This window comes from Dufourea novaeangliae, unplaced genomic scaffold, assembly GCF_001272555.1.
Source record: "Dufourea novaeangliae isolate 0120121106 unplaced genomic scaffold, ASM127255v1 scaffold170, whole genome shotgun sequence".
Classification (NCBI taxonomy): Eukaryota; Metazoa; Arthropoda; class Insecta; order Hymenoptera; family Halictidae; genus Dufourea; species Dufourea novaeangliae.
This window is the reverse complement of record NW_015374081.1, coordinates 324,814-345,273: the sequence shown is the minus strand read 5'-3', so window position 1 is coordinate 345,273 and position 20,460 is coordinate 324,814. Positions and strand designations below refer to the sequence as shown.

General features: G+C 45.8%; 1 protein-coding gene across 1 annotated transcript; it reads left to right on the top strand.

The window, feature by feature from the left end:
• The first annotated feature begins 2,445 nt into the window (after positions 1 to 2,445).
• On the top strand, positions 2,446 to 8,807 carry LOC107190636 (band 7 protein AGAP004871-like). The gene is made up of 6 exons (XM_015579471.1): positions 2,446 to 2,530; positions 3,230 to 3,406; positions 4,146 to 4,326; positions 5,403 to 5,564; positions 8,033 to 8,198; positions 8,586 to 8,807. The coding sequence occupies exons 1-6, from the start codon at positions 2,446 to 2,448 to the stop codon at positions 8,805 to 8,807; spliced, it is 993 nt and encodes a 330-aa protein (XP_015434957.1).
• Positions 8,808 to 20,460: the final 11,653 nt, after the last annotated feature.

Sequence of the window (20,460 nt, the reverse complement as noted above, 5' to 3'; positions counted from 1 at the left end):
CCAATCGGAGCACGGCGTCCCGAATAAATTGCGAATGAAACTGCAGCGGCGACGATTGAGAGGACACGAGAAAGCTGACACAAGCTACATAATCGCAGGAATCAAGCCGATGCAAAATGCGTTCCGCCGAAACCACGGTTTCACGGCGCAGCGCCGTGAGTCATCCTGGTCGTCGATAATTGTTATTCCTAGAAGCCATAGTTTACGAACATTCCGCTTTTATGTACCCTGGTCTGCCTTGCCTTGCCTCGGCCTGCTTCGGTCGTTTTATTAACAACGCCCACGTACCTACAAACAATTTCTTCATCCTTCTGTCGTAACGAGCAGAGTTACGACGAGCCAGGCTTCTGGCCCGTCCGCGTCGAAACATTATTTTCTTTACGATCGCGGATTTGCACGCGAATTCGTAATGGGTCCCCTCTGAATGCTTGAAAAATTTTGTTTCGAAAAATTCGTTTCATCGAGACGTTGGACATCGACGTAAAACCGAAACATCTCACGCGTAAACACGAGGTTCCCGGAAACAGAGAGGTCTGCGGTTTATCGTTGTTTTTCCGCGGTAACATGACGGGGCTTTCACGCTTCTAGACGGTAGTTTATCGTTTATCGGGGAATAGAGAGCGAAGCAACGTGTTCGTTGCCGCGTCGAGATTCGAATCAAGGAAAAGAACATTCTCCTCTAACTGTAAACTCACCGTGCTCGCGCTGTGTTTCATTAGACTAATGGATTTCGAGGCGCGAAAGATAAAGGCTGGCGCGGAAACTTTCAAACACACGCGCACGTCCGATGTGATGCGGAGAATGCCGCGTGCGACCAAACCCCGCTCGCGGTTACTTCGGCGAACGAATGTCTTCCCAGTTTCTCTTCGAATGGCTGCAACTTTTAATACGTTGACTGCCACAGTGAAAAGGGCCGTACACAACCAGACATGCTTTTCTTCATTTTTTAAGTCGTAAATCGTCGTAAATATATGCGTCCAGTTAACAGAGTCTGTTGGTGTTGTTTAAAATTATACCGCGATATTAAATTTACGCAAAAATTTTGTAACGATATTTAAATAATCCAGTCTCTGTACAATGTACGTGTCACCCGTATTTCGGTGACGTGACAGGCAAAGTGTTAATTAGTCGGCAATAAACGTGACATACGTCGTGAAGATGTCGACGCGTTTGGACGGATGTTTTCGAGCGGCATACAGTTGCGAAACCTTTCGTTTGAAATTTCTAAACGAAAAACATGTACATTCGTGCAAATAATTATAATTACCGATTCGAATGTTTCAAGGGGTTTGTCCGATTTTGTCTGATCAATGACGAGCGAACCGCGTTCGTGAAATTAAGGGAGAAATTCCGATACGCCCCTTTTCCTCGAAAATTCTCGAATTACGCGTCGGTCGCCGGTCGCCGCGAAAGACGCTTAATCGTGGGAATAAAGCGAGCTCCACCGTAGTCCCGTGGTCGAGGAAAATTAAACGTTAAATCAGGTTTAAAAGCCTTTCTCGGGGCAATCGCGTCATTTCTGGACCAAGGAGCCTTAATTACCAAGATATTAAAATACTCACGGCTATTGTGGCCGAAGCATACCTCCTAGTTCTCTAGGCATCTCGCGAAGAGAAGAAAACGGTTTCGTCGGAAACGAAGCGCAGACGCGTCCCTGGCAAGTTTCCTTCGCGAACGTGGTCTCGCGAGGCGAAATTTCTCGGTTGCCTCTTTACCGTGTAATTACCCGTTATATACATAAACATCGGGGGCGCATTCGCGTACCGTGACGATGGTTAATTCGATACAGGTTTGCGGTATTGCGGTCCACGCGGCGCTGTACGTACCGACCAGACGAGCACGCGACCGGATGATCACCGGACAACCGAACGAACGGACGAACAGACGGATTGGTTTGGTTTTGGTTTTGGTTTTGGTTTTGGTTTTGGTTTTGGTTTCGGTTTAGTTCGGTTCGGTTCGGTTCGGATCCGTTCGGTTCGGTACGAATCGAGACATACATATAGCAGACCGTACGTCGTATACCGTACCGGATGAGTCTCTCGTCGATTCACGGTGGCTCGCAACCATCTCCTCGCCCGTTCTCGAATTCTCCTGTACGCTATTACGGTAACCAGTAGTCGAATGGCCTGTTCCGCCTTCGGAGTCGCGAATCTTCCTCCTCCCTGTTTGCGCCTTTAGTTTTCGAACCGTCTTCGTCGTAACCGGATTCGTTGTTCCTTTGTCTTTCGATCTTAACCGCCGAAACGTCGGCGGCGGCGGCGGCGGCGGCATTGTCGTGGGACTATTTAGTTTACTCGACGATTCGGGTTGCTTGATACCATACAACAGAGCAACTCGTTCTCCCGGCGTTGTTTATCGGAAAAATCGTGGCCAGCCAACGCCAACAATCAAAGGGTTCGAAGAACGCGGAAAGAGAAGAGAACAACTGGGGCCGCGTCGCGCGGCATGGTACACTACGGGTGCACTAAAACCGATAGCGGTGGAGTCGAGTGCTTCGTCGAGTTCAGTGAGACATCAAGTTACTCGATCCGTTTTCCCGGTGCCCTGCTCTGACGGCTCGAGACACGAAAGCGGCGAAATCGACGAGAACTTAAGCTTACATATATGCGCCTAATTGCCTTCTCTGGTTGATTGTGTAGGTATCCGTGAAACACATTTTTACCCAATTGTAAGATCTGTTACGTTCGCGTTTACATTCGTTATACTTGCGAATGCGTCGTCGTCGTCGTCGATTTCTTCTCTAGCTTTCGCTCGTTCGCCAAACTCGTTGCACTTTCTTCTCGTGGTTCGCTTCGTCCAGGGACGATCTGGTGGAAAGAAGCCCGAAAGATTCGTATCTTTCGGTACGGTAGAATTAACGAGAGAAGCTGTCGACGGGCGGCGAACGGATTGCTATTTCGACAGCCGTTCACCTTTCACGCGCAAAATATCATGGACGATGTACGAGAAATGTGGTCCATCCTCGACAAAAGAACACCCTGTATCGGTCTAACGATAAGCTAAACGTGCAATCAACGACAAATCCTTCCATCGAAACTACCTACTCGTTAATCATTTGCGTGATTCGAAACGGTCAGTTGTGTCGGAAAGCAATCTCGTTCGAGCTGTTCAGCTTGCGATCAATGTTCTTCGTTCACCCTTATCTCTCTTTCGCATTGTTGTTCTTCCGTTGCTGCTTCCTTCCCCACGGCAGAAGAATCCACGATTGGTAACTCGGAAAGGACGAAAGAGAATAAAGTTGGCGTAATGACGAGATGCGTCGAAGTTTTCGCAACCATTGGATCGTTTCTCCTGGTGCTGGTTACGCTCCCGTTCTCCCTGTGCTTCACCTTCAAAGTCGTACAAGAATACGAGAGAGCCGTCGTTTTCCGAATGGGTCGCTTAAAAGGAGACGCATGTGGTCCAGGTAGGTAATAATTCCGCGACCTCGTGTTTTTGAAACGAACGCAAGTGTGTTCCCGGGCTACGAATTGTCTTCGCGCTAACATTCATTTCTCAATAGCTATCACTCGTGATTCGTCGAATTTTCAGTTTACTCGTAAATTATAACGGCCCTGAGATTACCGTAGTTCGTGTAACGTTTAAATGTTATTACTTGACACGCACCGAGTCGTTATCGAATACAAGTCGAAACAACAACATTTCGTTCGAACAATGGTTGTGCAGATGTGTAAATCGATGCGCAAACGATAAGTTTATTGTCACGCGATTCTACGAGCGTGTCGTTCAGCTCGTCGAACGTGTACCTCCTGTGGTATACAGTGGGGGACAAAAGTATTCGTACACCCTTTAAAACGGAACAACTTTTTTCAAATTGATCCCAGTGACTTCAGTTTTTTTGTGAAGTTAGGTACATTAGTTTACTAAATGATGTGTAAAAAGAAATATGAAAATGTTGCAATTAGTCCGAATCGCGAAGAAAATAGTAAAGGTCGCGTGTTACAACTTTTCTATTTCAGACTGTAATGAAAATTTAATAAATACATATCGAAGATTTATGTTGGTTGTATACATGTTGCAAAATTTCATGAAAATCTAATTTGAAAAAAGTTGTTCCTTTTTAAAAGGTGTACGAATACTTTTGTCCCTCGCTGTATGTACTTGGAAAACTTGGAAGCCGCTTCAAATAGCCTCGCTGTCGATAGGAACGTTCTTCGTTATGCCATGCATCGACACCTGCGTACGAGTCGACCTGAGAACCGTGTCCTTCGATGTCCCGCCGCAGGAAATTCTCACCAAGGATTCCGTAACGGTAACCGTCGATGCGGTCGTCTACTACCGCATTAAAGAGCCACTGAGCGCCGTTGTCAAGATCGCCAATTACAGGTATACTCGAAGCCGTTTCTCTCCATTCTCTTACTCTTTCCGTTTACCTTTTCTTTTCTGTCGGCGCGTTTGCGACAAGCAGTACGGATTCGGAGAGCAAAGGAGATCTCGAGGAAAAATCTTACGAATCGTTTCGTTTTTATTCGATGCGGAAAACTCCTAAAATAGAGGTAAAAGACGAAAGAACGTCGCCGTTCGTTTTCGATTGGCAGGCGGTACGAAAAACGTGCCTCCTCGAGGTTATCCTCTATCGGCGAGGAATATTTTTCTTTTTAAGGTCTCCGTGTACCGAGTGAAAAGTCTGTTCGGTGATCACGCAACTGGAAAATTCACTAAAATTCCGTGGATATTAGTTAGCAACCGTCTCCGACGAGAGACCGTCGAGATGCCGGAGTTAATAAACCCGACGACGGAGAACGGTCTTATCCCAAGAAATACGGAAACGTTCCGAGCTTGCGCTTCTTCCCCATGGGCACGAACGTCGAACGAAGAACAAACGAAATCTCGCGAAGGCAACAGGGCTCGATGTTGCCGGAACACCGTGAATTAATTGAAATTCCTTACGCGACCGGGTTAATTAACGCGTATACGATTTTCTGAAATTTTAATTAGCATCTCGATGACCGTACAGTTCCGAGAGACAATCTCATCCTGTCTCGAGAGCGAATCAACGACGGTGGAGAAAAATGAGAAGGACGGCTCCTCCTCGAGGGGTTACGAGGGCGTGTCGAAATTACTTGGATAATTTGTGCCGGAGTGGCGCGTGCAAGTTGCGCGACTCTATCGATCGAATCCACGATAGCTCAACGTTAGACGTAGGAATTCGATCTAGATCTCGACGGAAGTTTTCCCGTGTATCGTTCTCGCGGCCAATTTCTTCCTGAAAGAAAGAAACTCGCTAAAATGGAAGAACAGGATTTTGAGTCCCAACGTTATTCCTCCAACGACTACCGATGCTTAACTGTCGCGATCTTCGGAATAATTGATCGTTTAATTGCATGTTCTCTCATCGATACACACCATTACGTGTGCACGTGCTCGCGCCGAACGAAAAACGAACAGACGTTGTGTTTCAGTCATTCCACTCGACTGTTGGCTGCCAGCACGCTAAGAACGGTTCTTGGAACGAGAAGTTTGGCCGAGATCCTGTCCGAACGCGAAACCATCTCTCACACCATGCAGACTTCTTTGGACGAAGCCACGGATCCTTGGGGTGTCAAAGTTGAACGCGTCGAGATGTAAGTATACATATGCGCTGAACTAGCCGAAATCCGTATCATTGCTCTTTAGAAATTTCGTTAGATTTTCAAGATATCGACGAAACAACAAATCTAAGAAACTCTTGTCGAAGCAATATCCGAAGAATGGCCGTGTTCTTTGTGGCGTCACTGACGTGTCTCGTACCTCCCATGTCATCTTTACGTCGTCGAATGGAACGTTTTCAACTGTCGCAGTCGAAATATTAATCGCTATGGTTACTTCCTTCTTCTTCGTCGTGTCTGAATTCAGAATCAATCGAAGAATTCGTGCCATCTGTAGGGTGTAAGATTTGTGTGTTTAGTTTAGATCGAGCGAGTAAGGCGCGAGTGAAGAGTGTTTGGGCTCCGTGACAGTTTCTGCGAATGAGAGTACGTAGGAGATAAGATCGAATGAAAGGGGCTGCTTCGTGACGTCGTGGCCGACAATCGACACGTGGTAAGAATGTGTGAATGCGTGTATGAATCGATGACCGAGCGTGACCGTGTATGACAGAGGATATAAGAGAGAAGTCATCCAGAGAGCGAGCGTCATAAGAACCAGAGTATTCTTTAAAATAAACCTTTTATTTCTACGAAATACAATCACCAGTTTAATTTTATCCCTACACTTCAACCGAGAATTCGTTTGAATTCGATACGTTCCCAAAATTTGGAATTCATTCATTCGGTATCTGTGTACCGTATTGCTGGAAAAAATGTTCGTTCTATATTAATACTTTAACGGCAATCGATAAAAAAACCGCAGATATGCAAAAGTCATTCTTTCGCCAGTCTTTCGTCTCCGTCCAACAAAAAAAAAGATCGACGCATCGGGAAACGGAAATGGAAACAGAAATGTTTCCCGTGAGTGATCATTTCGTCGAAACAAAAAATGTATTGTAAGAATAATATTAAGTGGTGGTTGTATTTGGTAGAAATAAAAGGTTTATTCTAAAATGTGTAATATAAAGAATTCGTTAGGACACGCTTGCAACAGGCTAGCTCTTAAGACACACCCGCTCTGACTAACTTCCCTCTTATACATATATCCCCTTTCATACATGGTCACACTCGGTCATAGGTTCACACACGCATTCACAAATTCTCGCCTCGTATCGATTTTCGATCACGACGTTCGACGCAGTTCCTTTCATTCAATCTTATCTAGCACGCACTCTCGTTCGAAGAAACTGTCACACGGCCTAAACACTCTTCACTCGCACCGCACTCGCTCGATCTAAAACTAAACTCACGCATCTCACACACTACAGTATGAATACCCGAGAAACGAAATGATTCGGATCGATCTCGACGCGCGAGAAGCGACGAATGGTGCTATAATAGTTGTGTACGTGAACACGCATAAACGCGGATGCTCGAGTATAGCTTCTAACCCTCGACAGGCCATCGAAAAAGGAACAGCCCTCCGCTCTCGGCCCCAATAGCCAGACGATACCGTCGCGTCGCGCGCGGGAGCCCAAAGTCGCAAAAAAAAGCTCGAGTGCTTTTCAAAGAGATCCTACCCTAGAGCATGAAAGGGACACACCCGTACCTACGTGAGTACGTGCGAACGCATACATACATATGTACACGAACCGTACCATACATACGTACCTACGCCATAACATACCAAACCACACCACACCAAGAGTTCTCCAAGACCAGTCGCCAGTCGTCGACTTTTCAATCGAATCTCTATCGTCTTTCGCGTTCGTGATCCAACGCGTAAAAGAACATTCGATGAGACGCGTGTACTTAGGTACTTGTACCGTTAACGGCAATTACGTTATTCCGAACTATGGTTTCGCAGGAAATATCCGTGTACGCTGTTTCTATATGTATATGTATATTCGTGTTAGTGTTCCCGGTCCAGTAAAAAGTGCACGGCAAGTGCATTCTTATTCCGGTCGAGTGCAACTGGCTCAAGAAAGCCGCGCTTTTTTACCACGACTTAAAGCCACCCTTAAATATATGACAGGGTACGGAGTAAACGAGGACGCGAAACACAAAACGCGAAACGCGAACGACGACTAACCCAGACCTACCGTCACGTATTCGCATAAACCGAGGCAATAATCGCGAAATTTTTCAACCGCCTGGAGCTACCACGTTTTCGACACGCTTCCTCGAAAATACGAGAATCGCCGCGAAAACTGTTTCCGCCAATCGGAAGCCATTCTCAAATGCGTTTCCCTTATCCCATCAAAATTGAAACTATTCCGACTACCGTACTATCGGTCTCTGACGTTAAAATCAATTACCTGTATTCGTTGTTTCGTTTGGCCCGCGTAGTTTCGTCACCCGTGCCAAAAGCATTCGTAATTCTATTCTGTCTATAGTTCTACATACATATATCGTAATTTTACGGTATTACGCGATCGAAACGACGATAGAGAAGACTAGATGCCGGTTATATCCTTGAATCAGCAGCTAAACCAAACGAAACGTAAGAAATGTCTCTGATTTAGAAAAGACGTTCGGCTTCCGGTGCAGTTGCAACGTGCCATGGCCACGGAGGCAGAAGCTGCGAGGGAGGCCAGGGCAAAAGTGATTGCGGCGGAAGGAGAGATGCTGGCTTCCCGTGCTCTGAAAGAGGCCAGTGATGTCATTTGCACTAGTCCGGCCGCCCTTCAGGTAAATACATCCTGAACCGTCGCGCGTCGTGTCGTCACGAACACGCTCGATCGTCTCGCTCGGTTTCGTAGTTAACACTAGACTAACTACCAAGCCAGTCAAAATGACCGGTCGATACATTCTTACATAGACGATTAAAATATTATAACAATAGATTTTCTCAGATCTTTTGTAACTTTTATCACGACATGACATTACAGAAATTGGTTAATTTATAAATTAGTAAATTTTCAAAAGTTTGCCATATTTATCGATCGATCGAAAAAGATACGCGTTTATCGTTGATATGGTATTTCTGCCGCGTAAGAAAAGAAAATTCATTTCAAGTCTATCCAACGCCTCGAAAGGAATACCACGTGCCGCTAACGAATTTTTTTACGTCAACAGCTACGATATCTGCAAACGTTGAACAGCATATCCACGGAGAAGAATTCGACGATCATCTTTCCGGTGCCGGTCGAATTTCTGACACCCTTCTTCGCCAACGGCTTCCGTGTGAATGCGAATCAAGAGACTCTTCGATCTTCGTCGGAACAACTTGCCTCGAAACCGTTCAAACTTCGATCCGACGTTCTTCCGTGCGTCGGCAACGTTGAGACGGCGAAATAATATATTATAGTATGTATATACGTACAATAAAACTATTACAGACAAGATTGACAAACAGTCATGAACGCAAGCAGCCTTGCCTTAATCGTCTTCAAGATCATTCGATTATTCGAAGAGATATGCTCGCAATCTTCGACGATGGTCGAACCGAACGAGTGGTAATCAAACATTTCAAACGAGCTAGGGAAAACGAATAGGTCCTACCTACACCTGACTGTAATCGTTAGATAGACTTAATTGCGGAGAATTTCATTCGGATTAGAGGTGAACTCCGGCAACGTGGAAAGCAAAGTAGCGTAACTGTGAATTGCACACCATGATCGTATAGTTATGTAAACCGTAATTCGTTGCATATGGGGCAATCGTTCGGGGAATGGTCCCGTCGAGATTCTTGTGAGAACGGCGGGGCGATACAGTTGCGGTACAATGCATATGGAAGTAAGTACACTCGTAGGAATTGAGATGCGCGTGCGTCGTCCCCCTTCGAGTTTCCACGTCACGTTCGAAGCGTTACAGCGTGCCGTGAAAACGCGCCCCGTCGTGGGCCCCATCGCATAGGAAACTTTAAGTCCAGGAAAAGTGAAACGTACGTGCCGCATTGCCGCGAACGTCGTCCTTATGAAACACCATAAAACGGAAATTTACATTATGAAATAATAACGGGGATGAGATACGCGTGCACGTGCAATCTTGCTTTTCTCGATCCTAAAATGAATATCGAGTTTGCGAAACATTGCCGGGGATAGATTCGAAGGCTGACAAGCCACGGGAGTCGAGTTTCGTTTAAGGTTCGAGCGACTGCGAAAAAACAACGTTCCGTTTTAATTAGTTGATAAAGATAAAAACAACAATATTCATTTCCCGGCGATGAAGAAAAACCCTTCTCGACTGGAGAAACATTAAACGCTGCAACACAAACAAGAAGCGAACGTAAAGTATAAATCTCAATTTTATTATACCGCGCCGAGGGCGTGCTTCCTTCCGTTTTTAACGGAACAAAATATCCCGCGCGTAATGTACGTAGAATATTTTATAAACAGCGGAGGAGCTTTAACGCGGACTATTATTTACGCGGAAAATTCTTGGATGAATTGTGGCGCTTGTTAGCCGCGGTCGCGACACACGGCCAGTACTAGAATTAAACGGCTCCCTGCACGGTGTTCTCTGCGCGATATTCTTGTCTGTTCCCGATGTTACCCTGAGAATGAAAATATGTAATTCGCCTTCCTGTCCTTCGTCGAGAAGGAGACCGACAATCGACATCGAGACATAGAAAGAAAGTCTCAATGACCATCGGGAAACCCTGATATCGCTTACGGAACACGATTCCGTCTTTGGGCCTTTTTTTTATTTACAATAGCAACTATAGCTGGGCTGTATCATATTATAATTGCAACAACGACCAAGCAAGGTTCAGCGTTACCGTTGTTTGCGAATTCAAACCTATACATGTATAAAAGCGACGGAGCATTCAAGATTATTAGCCTGAAGGGATTAGACAGTACATTGCGAATGAAAAAGTAAACGGTGGAGTGACAACGCAGACCCGATGTTGGGAGAACTCTGATGGAAAGCGATAAAGGATGAAAAGATGAGAGGCACGAAACTTTGTTGCGTCCTAAGCGATTCAAGTTCCATGCCTCGATCCGAACCGGTGCTTGCGCGGGCGAATTCAGTCGGTGTTAGGAATACCTATGTACGGACCGGTTAAGCCTTTGCGTTTCGACGTTCCGTGTTTGAGAGGAGCCAACATTGAAGATCGTAATTAATAAACACGCTGGTCGCCGGGATATTAATTCCTTCGACTCAAATATTTACCGGGAAAATTAATTCGTACGTTATGCGGTGAGATGTCACGCGGGTCCGCGTAATCTAGCCAAAGAGATAACCACCGGGATACATAGAGAATGTCCTACGTTTATAGGTAACAGTGGACGACATTCCGCGAGAGTACACTATTTGCGAACGTCCAAGGTTCGAGTCCACAAAATTGTTCGATACTTCTGTTACAAAGCATGTAACTTTCCGCGAGTCGTGTTCCGATTGACAAAAACGTTTCGCTTTGTTCGCCGTTCGGCGCGCCAGCGGTAAACGTTTTTCCGCTTCGCGATCGATGTTATTAGTTCGATGTTATAGGAACTAGTTTCTGGGATAAAGAGTTTTCCGGTTTGTCGGAATGACCACGACGCGACGACCGAGGTCTACGGCTAATTAATGTCGACGAACGTCGCTGTCCCATTGAAAGAAGGACGGACCGGTATTGTGTAGTTTCCTGATTCTGGTTAACGCGGAAAATGGCTGCTCACGAGAAACGACCGTTTGTGATTTATCAGAGTGGGTAAGAACAACCGGGGGAGTAAGCGAGAAAGAGAGAGAGAGAGAGAGTGTACGGAGCAAATTCTCCTGTAAGGCACAGGATGCGTTTACGAGCGTAGATCCTTTCAACGGCTCCGCGTACCGCGAATACCATTCTTCGCCGGAATAACTGGTGCGCGGTTAACGCAAGAAATTACGAGAGCTTCCAATTATGATCGTTGCCAACAGGGAACCTAAAATTACCTCGGTGAAAATGCTATCACGAAAGAGACTACTATAGACGAGTAAAATTCCAAAGATGCATGAAATTGCTATGCGATGGATTTAAAAGACGAATCCAACGAGTCACGAGATTCTTTAATCCATTCGGACAGTCAACCTGTAACGTAATAGCGAACGTGAACGGTCTTCCACGTCTGATCTATGTTTCGCTTATACCACTGAACGTACGTTCGCTCATTTTTATCGAATTCGCAGAACAGTTCGTCGGAAGCTTCTGGTCGCTCTCACTCCTAATACGAGGCAAGCTCGCATCAAAGTTCTACCAACAATTGATTCCTTGCGATAAAATCGAAAAATGTTCTACAGAAAAGTGCCTCAAACGATGTCAATGAGTTGTGTCCGCAAAAAAAGACCGCTTCATGCGACCAAAGAACTATTTCCCGTGATTATTCGTATGTTCGTATACCAATCGTCGCGTAGAATGATAGAGTATGATTTAGGTGCATCGAAAGAATCCGAGAATCATCGTAGCCAGTACTAGCGGACTCGGATTCCGGCCGAACCGAAGAAAGGAAAACAAGTCGTTTTTAACGTGGCGAAATCATAATACGACCATCAATAACGAATGTTTGAAACGTTCGTGCCTAGTGTTGTCGTTTATTCGAGCACGAAATTCGCGATTCGCTCCTTTAACGTACCGTAATTTCTTGGACGATAATTAGCAACCGCTTGCACCTCAACTGGTGCCACGTCGACGTTGGTTTACGGTTGCAATTAAAAATTTTTTAATTTCGCGGAGACCTCCTTCCCGTCCCTTGTCAGCTGCGTCCACAGGGAACTACGACGAACGTACTCTGCCCTCTTTTCCTTGTAAAAGGCTAGCTCCCGTACGACGCCACACCACGCAGCGTCGCGCTAACTTTTCACGCCATTCGTTCTTCGGCTACACTTATTTCGCTCGACCTCGACAGGAACTTTTCATCTCCACTCCCTCGCCCGTCCACCTTTCTATTCCTCTCTTTCAGTCCAAAACTAATTTTACGTTGATGCAAACATTCGTCTTCTTTTCGCAGAATATGTACAGACATCCCACGTGGAATTGCTCGTCGTAAGAATCTTTGAATGGTGTTCTTCGTTGATGGTTGATTCTGCTTGGCGGTATGCTATTTGTAAGCGGTAGAGCACGGCAGCGATCTTTGTGTGTACAGTTATATGAATTAGGAAATAAAGAATCGTCGACGGTCCCGGTAGCTGTTTAGTTGGTTGAAACATGTCTGGAAAGTGTAAAAGCCGGCTTCGAGGTCTGGTATGTACTCGATTGGTCGATTCTTTTTCTCCTATGCATTCCTCTACAAATTAAATATTATTACTGTCGCGTTTTATGTCGAACCGCTGGCATTACTGGCATTGCATCCACAAGACGCGGATGACGGCGACGATTTTTGCGGCGAGAAACGCTGCGATGGACGAGGATGAATAGGTTTCCCGTGCAATCGCCTTATCGTATCGCGGCGTCGCGGCTCGATACATACCTATTCGCCGGACTCAAGATACCGTATACCGGAGAATAACCTCGCCACGTGAAATTAAGCGATCATCACGTTCACTCCAGCTAAATTCTCGACGAAAACGTGACTGGCTAAACAATAGGAGGCTGTAGCCGTGTCATATAGCGACAGGTTCATCTTCGCTTCGATCGACTTATTTGATAATAACGCGTAATACGCAGCACGTTTGCGAATTCGATTCAAAATCGTGCGTCAGTGTTCGCTGTCAGGTTTTCCGTCTGATTGTCAGCGAAGTGGACAACGAATAAACCGCCCCGCTGTCAATGTGTTCGTTGAAAGGCGCACGATTAATCTTTCAACGAGTCGAGATCTCAGCTTCCTGAAACTTTTCGCGGATCCCTATAGACACGCTCGCGAGTCGCACGACCGGACGATCTTTCTCGCTTGCGATCCTGCTCGTTCCACGTGCCGAGAAACGCTTCACCATCCAGGGTCTTTTCCACCTGCAAAATAATTTCTCGAAGGGATAGTCTGGAAATGGGTGAGTTATGTTGTCTGGAGTTTTATGTTTCCAGCCCCCGGCTCCCGACTACGCTCTCGCACCCCTCTTCTCGAACTTTTCAAACTTCCCGAATGGTATAAAGCGAGGTAGGTACGTGACCGGGGCACCGTATACATATAGTACACGGACTAACCGATCGGACGAAACGGAACGGTCTGTCGCGTTTGTTTTTCCGAACATTGAACAACAACGATCGAGCCAATTAAAAGTTCACGGGAAATGTTTGTCGCTAAACGGCAGACATTTTCGTTTTGCTCCCAAAAAAACCGTTCCGCTTCTTCTGCCTAGCGATGCGAATCGAACAACGAACCCGATAAATATAGATACCTACATAGTTCCTTTTGTTAGTTTTCCCAGTGCGGGACTCGCTTGACCGCAGTTACAAAAAGTATATGTATATCTACATATACCTATGTATGTAGATACGTGGTAAGAAAGCAAGAGTAACAGTCTATTCTGCTTAAATTATTCCGACACGGTTAATGCCGTTTCCGGGTGGGGGATTAAACGGATCCCCACAGGCGAATCAAAAGAATTCAATGGCCCGGAGAGAACCAGAGCGGCATAAAATGCGCGACTTAATTTCACGTATCTACCGAAATCCAATGCCACTAAGCCTTCCGCGCGTAACAAAAAACTTTAGTTTTTGCTCGTTGCGCGGATTTACCGTAGATTCGCGTGGTTTGCTTGCGATTCACAGAGCAAAACGCGAGCGGATCGATCGATCGAACAACGAGAACCTGAGTCTCTTGAGCGTTTCGCGAAGCGTGTTACGCGGCACGAACTTGTTCGAAGATCAGCCGAGTCCGGTATCCACAAAGAGGATGAGACGCGCACGGTGGGTAAGGGTGGGTGGAAACGAAGAAAAGGAGGAAGGAAGGGATCGAGACGATCGGTCGGCGTTCGATAGGAGGCAAATTGCCGTTGTTTCGAGACATAAACCGGCCCCCATAAATAAGCCGAAAGGAAATCGCGCGTGCGATAGGTAACGCGTATAACCCCGTGGGCTTTTCGAGCCTTGAAATATCGGTTGGAACGTCTCGAACGAGGGTGGAGATATTAGACCGATCGCATCGGAACAGACGAAGCGGGGGCAAAAACGGTGAAGCGACGGGAATAAAAATGAAACGGAGTTAAAACTCCGTAGGAAAAACTGGCAGGAGGGTGTTACTGCCACCGGGTTTCATTATGCAGCCTCTTATAGTTGGCGTAACTCCCATTGGTCGTAAATATGAATTACGACTGGCCGAAATAGCTTGGCGTACCTTACCGAATATCCACGTACGAAAAACCTCTTTTCCCGCGCCAGTCCACCGAACGACAATAATTTATTCCACCGAGGACCGTCCGATGAATGAAAATGGCCGCCGCCGCCACCAGCCGCCGTCGTGGCCGTCGTCGCCGTCCTTCGCCTCGAGCGGCGTTTTTTTTTCTCGGCCAACAACCGCCACCGGCAAGTTTCACCAGTGACGAGACAGAAATTAAACGGGCCGGGAGGGAGGTGAAATTGCTACGGCGATTTGAACGCACTCCAAACGATCCCTTCCCCGTGATCGTTGCGAACGCGATCCACTTCCGTCTATCTTCTCGATCTCGGCTGGAACGCGTTCCTCTTCGACGGGCTACTCGGAACCAGTCTCTCTTCGTCGCCACATTGCCATCCCCATCCCCATCTCCATCTCCATCCTGGACCTGATCCCTGTTCCCTTGCAATATATACCGCCGTCTTCTTCATTGCCATCCCGCTCCAACCAACAACCGTACGACCATTCATTTCGTTCACCGATTTATGGAAAATCAAATTGCGTGGTGTCGCTTTCGTCGATGGTGAAAATTTTGCTGTATTGTTCGATCTGTACTTTCGTCGTCGCACGGCCGTGCTCGAATTATACTGTGTAGATAGTCCTACAAGGAATGGTATTCTCGCCAACGCAACCGGACACACATGGCCATTATACAACTGCGATATTGACCGATACAAACTGGATCTAAAGAAGAGAAAAGTCGAACGAGGAAAAAACGATCGAGTGGATTTTATAGCCGGAGAAACTGTTCGCGTTCCGATAAAATGCGAAGCAAGGGATTTTCCAAATAATAGAAAATACGTACATGCGACTTATCGACGAGACCACCCATTGCAACCGAATGGGGTCTTTCGTCGCGCGCGATTCGTCTGATCACTGACAGTTAATATTCCCTTTGGAGTTTCTGTAAAGTTTAGGAGAGAGCAAACGAGGCGTTCAGCGTTCCAAACTAATTACAGATGTAGAAAGTTTGTTTAAAGATTCGTCGTTCGAAAATATGATGATTAAATATAAGTGTCATACGATACGCTGATATTTACATATGGTAAACGAGTGGAGTTGTTCAATCAACTGTTTGACTCGATTTTCAGGGTCAACATGATTCTCAAGCGGCTAGAAAGTGCTTTCGAAACTGCAGAATTAGGAAAAACGTTCTTTTTAATGGACATATCGTATAACCGTGCTCCGTTTCCAAAGCATTGTATTACATGTATACATATGTATACATACACTTATACTTACGTGTATGTATAGCAACGTTCAGACGTTACGATGACTCGTCGCGTCGCGAGAAAGCTCGGAAAGCCGGACCTTGCCGGCCCGCAACCTGTCGGATCGATAATTAACGCGACGACGTACAGTGCGTACGTTGGGTACGTTGCGTACACAGTCCAATTATTGATATTTCGAGGGATCCGGTGGCGTTAACTCGTTCCACGTGGCTCGTGCCGCGCTTACCGCTAGATTATGGTTTACACCGGGACCGCGCGAACCGTGAATACGCCTGCAGGAATGTTGCGTATCGATTTTGAAAATTATCATGCAAACAGGGCCTGCCCCGGTAATAGGTTAATTACCGGTACCGGCCTTCCGTTAAATCCCGTTACTGTAAATCATTTTCGATTCCAGCAGCTTTATAATCGCATACAATAATAAATCCTTTGCAATCTAATTAAAGACTCTTTGTTCCAACCGTCCGGAAATTATGTGGCACGCCCCATTGTTCCGGCTAATTCTAAAATCGTTTAACCAACGAACCGTGCGAATCGTCGACCATCGAGACTGCAAAATCAAAATCGGAATCGAAATCATATCATTTCCTCCACCTCATATTTTTCGATGCGCAACAACTCGCCATCGCTCCTGGATGTGTCCAACCTTGATAATTATTAGTTACACACACTAGAAATCTTTCGACCATTTTGGAGTTAGTGGCGTCATCTCTTCCATAGAAAGGTATTCGCCAGGTGTTGTCGTATTATCGTACCGATAATTGCAACCACAGATTTTAGTTTGGCTAACTGAGCTGAAACTTAATTGATTGGAATTCCTAAATTCACTGTCCCCCTAAACGTAGAGGACACTAAAATCACCGGTTTTTGTTTTCATCCTTATTGGGACAGTCTACACACCTTCACCGGGTAAGGGTTAAGGTGGCAGTATTACGGATTCTTCAGGTCACGAAGTACCGTAAGGTGATAAGTCTGTTACAGTAGAAGCTCGTTTATTGTAGAATTCGGGGCTGTAGAGGGCTAAACTTTCAGGAATACTACATTAAGCGAGCTCCGATAACCTGCGCGCTCACTCCGCCAATCGTTCGTTCACTTGTTCGACGAATTAATTCTAAGTTCGCAGCCATTAGCTCGGTATTATGTTTGTATATACATATATTATAGTATGTTTCAGAGAGTGGATACCTACTCTCAGAAGGAGAGCATCAATTCTCTCTGATGCAAATTGGCGAACAACGCCAAGTGACACGAAATCCCATAAGATGACACATAAGTCTAGTCTATACCTCGTCTGTGATTCAACGGTTTTCTGCAGTCGATAACGGAACATTGCTTCGTGCTCGCGAATCCACGCAAATACAAACTGGGTGAAGGTAACTGAATTCTCAGGTTCACTGAATTGTCAGCCACAGATTTGGGACACGATAACCGACTTTGCTACATTTCCGAGGACATTATTTCTCCCAATTTGCAACGTTCCTGCGTTTTCTTAGAAAATTGTATCTCTGTTTATTGAGATATCGTTCCATTTTCCTTAGACTCTATATTTCTGTTTAGAATATGTGCCGTTTTGTTTCAGGGTACGTGTTGTTTCATTTGTATTTGGAATTGCTAAACTCGGTGATTTATTTATATGGTGGGGAATCCAAATGAATCTTTTTCCAATAAACATTTTTTATTCGCTAATAAAATATATAGCTCGTTTTCGTAAAACACTGTATCGAAATATGAAAAAAGAATGAACGCGCGAGAAAATCCCATTTTTTTTCTTTTAATCGAATGCAAAAGCCCGCGAAAGCTGTTTTTTTGCCAGCCGCGAAATCCGCAGATCCGCTTATTTGATCGTCCAGCTCGGTCGGTTTTCCGGCTCGCCTAGTCTATTCATCTTGTCCATCGATGGTATTTATATTCGGTGAGGAAAAATGTTTACAGTAAACAAAAAGGTATTAAACGCCGTGTATCTCGAGCGTTCGATCATCGTCGGTAAATGCCACCGGGAATTCGGTAAAGCGACACTGTAAATACACGGGTGTTCAGATTGTCGAGAGCATTTAGCACGGAGGAGGAGTCGCGAGCGTAGACACGGGGGGAAACGTTTAATACCCGTTACCGGCATATTTTTCACATACAACGGAATTTCCGAATTAAACGTTACAGAGAATTCAAAGTTCAATTGAAATCGATGAAATCGTGTGATGAACCGCCAACACAGGCCAGTTTTTTGTATTTCGTTCTTCTTTGTCGGGTTTTGACTCGAGCAAACATTCAAGAATCCGGTCGCAAATTGAACGCAAGAAGAAGAGAATTGGGATTGGCCAGAAGATCTCGAGTTAGCGAACAAAGCTCTCGAAGCTGGATCAAGAAAAACCGCGTGACCCGTGTACGACAAATAATCCCGGAAAATACTTGCTCAGAGCCACGTATAACCGATGCCCGGGATTAATTTATCATCGGTGATCTCGTCCGTTTTGTTCGACGATGAAAGAGGGCAGCGTCGCGCGAACAAAACCCGTCGCAAACCACAGGACAAACCTGCTAATTATACAAATTGCGAAGACTGATGGATTATAATCGGGAAAATAATCACGCACCCTGGGGGAATCGGTCGCGGTCCAGTCACGTTGAGCCAGCCTCTATCGATCGTGAAAAAGAAAAATTAAAGAGAGAGAGAGAGAGAGAGAGAGAGAGAGAGAGTTATGAAATTCAATCTTATACGATCGACACAATCTGATATGTAAATCAATTGAATATTGGTTGACTTCGACGCGGGATCGATTTGTCTCGTTATTACAGACAGAATATTTGCTTCGCTTATTTAGAATCGGCAGTTTGCAGGTGAACCGATTCGAACGAAGTATGTAACACGATTAACGGGAAGCTCTTCGAAGCAAAGGTTAGCATTTGGTTCGTCTGAATGAAGAGTCGCGCCGCGTTGCCGCGTTATCTTTCCGAGGCTCGCAACACCGGGAAGCAAGGAGAGGCGACTGGAAAATTTCACGAAAACTCGCTGGAAAGCGTAGATATCTTGGCTCGTTATCCGACGTTTCCGGTGCCCGGCAACTTTACGAAAGCTCACGCCCCTCTCGTGCGGCACTTTGCTTCCGCGATATAATTTTCGTGGCTGTAAGAGGACCCAGCGCTCTTCGCTTCCGCCGACAATTTCGTCGGATAAAGTAGTCGAGATAAGTAGACGGGGTACGATGACCGAGAAACGACACCTGACTACGTTCTAGAGCTTTACCTTTTCCATTCTTCCGCGATCACCGCAACCGTTGAACGATACCAACGATTCGAGTATGAACTCATTACAATTAGAGTCGCACGCTTCATCTATATGTATACACATCTGCTCGGTTCTCTCGGCTGATTCATTTGTACGGAAAATACCGAATGAATTACCGTGGGAAGTATCGCGAGAAAGCAGTGATCGTTGAATCGTCGAGGAAATTTTGGACCTCGAAATATTTGGAAAGTTTACGAGACGCGACACGGCCGAATCCGGACCTCGATTCGGCCGAGCTCTCTTAGATGCGAGATAACTTTTGTCAGAGCTCGAGAACGAATGGGATTCCTCTGCAAGTTTTTCTACTGTTCGAGCGAAAACTTACTACCGCGGGAGAGCGATGAACTCGCGCGTATACGTTCAAAGTCGTCCTCTAGTCTTTCTTTCCCTCTCATTCCAACTTATACTACATGCTACAGGCTGAACATCGAGAAGAGGCTTCGAATTGTTGGGCGATTATCTCGTTGCGTTGCATTTCGTACGATAGATATGTGAGAAGTGCTCGTGTTGCGAGCAAAGATAAGAAACTTAGCTTGAAAAAAAACCTACTTTCGCGAGTACTCTCTGTTCTACACATAGGCAACGTTTAAGTCTGTCTTTTCCCATTCGTGGAACCGGTCAGCGCATTAGGCGAAACACTTTAACCCTCTGTTAGTTTAGTCACTCTGCAGTGTTAACCGAATACTAGTCGCACATTCGTTTGTCGCCTTCGTAAAGCGTCCGACTACGTTTGACAAGTCGGTTCGGACGTCTTTACGAATTCTGGTCTCGTCGTCGATTTTCCACGCGAGTCGCGCCCCGTTATACTCTTCTTTCACTGCAAGTTCGCAGTTTGCGCCTCACCGTTCATTACCGACAAGAAACGTGGAAGTTTGTCGTGAAAAATGATCGTAGCTTTTTCCAAAGAACTCTTCGATCGGAAGCAATTTTTCGACGCCTGAAACGTTTCGAAATGCTCGGAAATCGGACGACCATCGGTCATTTCTGCAACAAGATATCCATTTTGTCGGGGTCCCTTTATCGACTGTTCGTTCGATGGCGTGGCGAACGTCAAAAGCAGAACGTCACGCTGTAATCAGTTGTACAAAGTGCATAATTAGTTTTGTTCGCAACAATTTGGTACACTCGACAGTTCGGTGAAAGCTTCAGTTTGTCGGTTCGACGTACGTTATTGAAATCGATGTAAACGAAAAATCAACGATCGTCATCCTTTCCTGTACATAATA

What these genes read in the sequence shown, in the direction of transcription:
- LOC107190636 (XM_015579471.1), top strand. Translation starts at nt 2,446, where the DNA reads ATGGTACACTACGGGTGCACTAAAACCGATAGCGGTGGAGTCGAGTGC. An exon ending in AGGAGACGCATGTGGTCCAG is followed by an intron (nt 3,407 to 4,145) that starts GTAGGTAATAAT and finishes CGCTGTCGATAG; the next exon opens with GAACGTTCTTCGTTATGCCA. An exon ending in GTCAAGATCGCCAATTACAG is followed by an intron (nt 4,327 to 5,402) that starts GTATACTCGAAG and finishes GTTGTGTTTCAG; the next exon opens with TCATTCCACTCGACTGTTGG.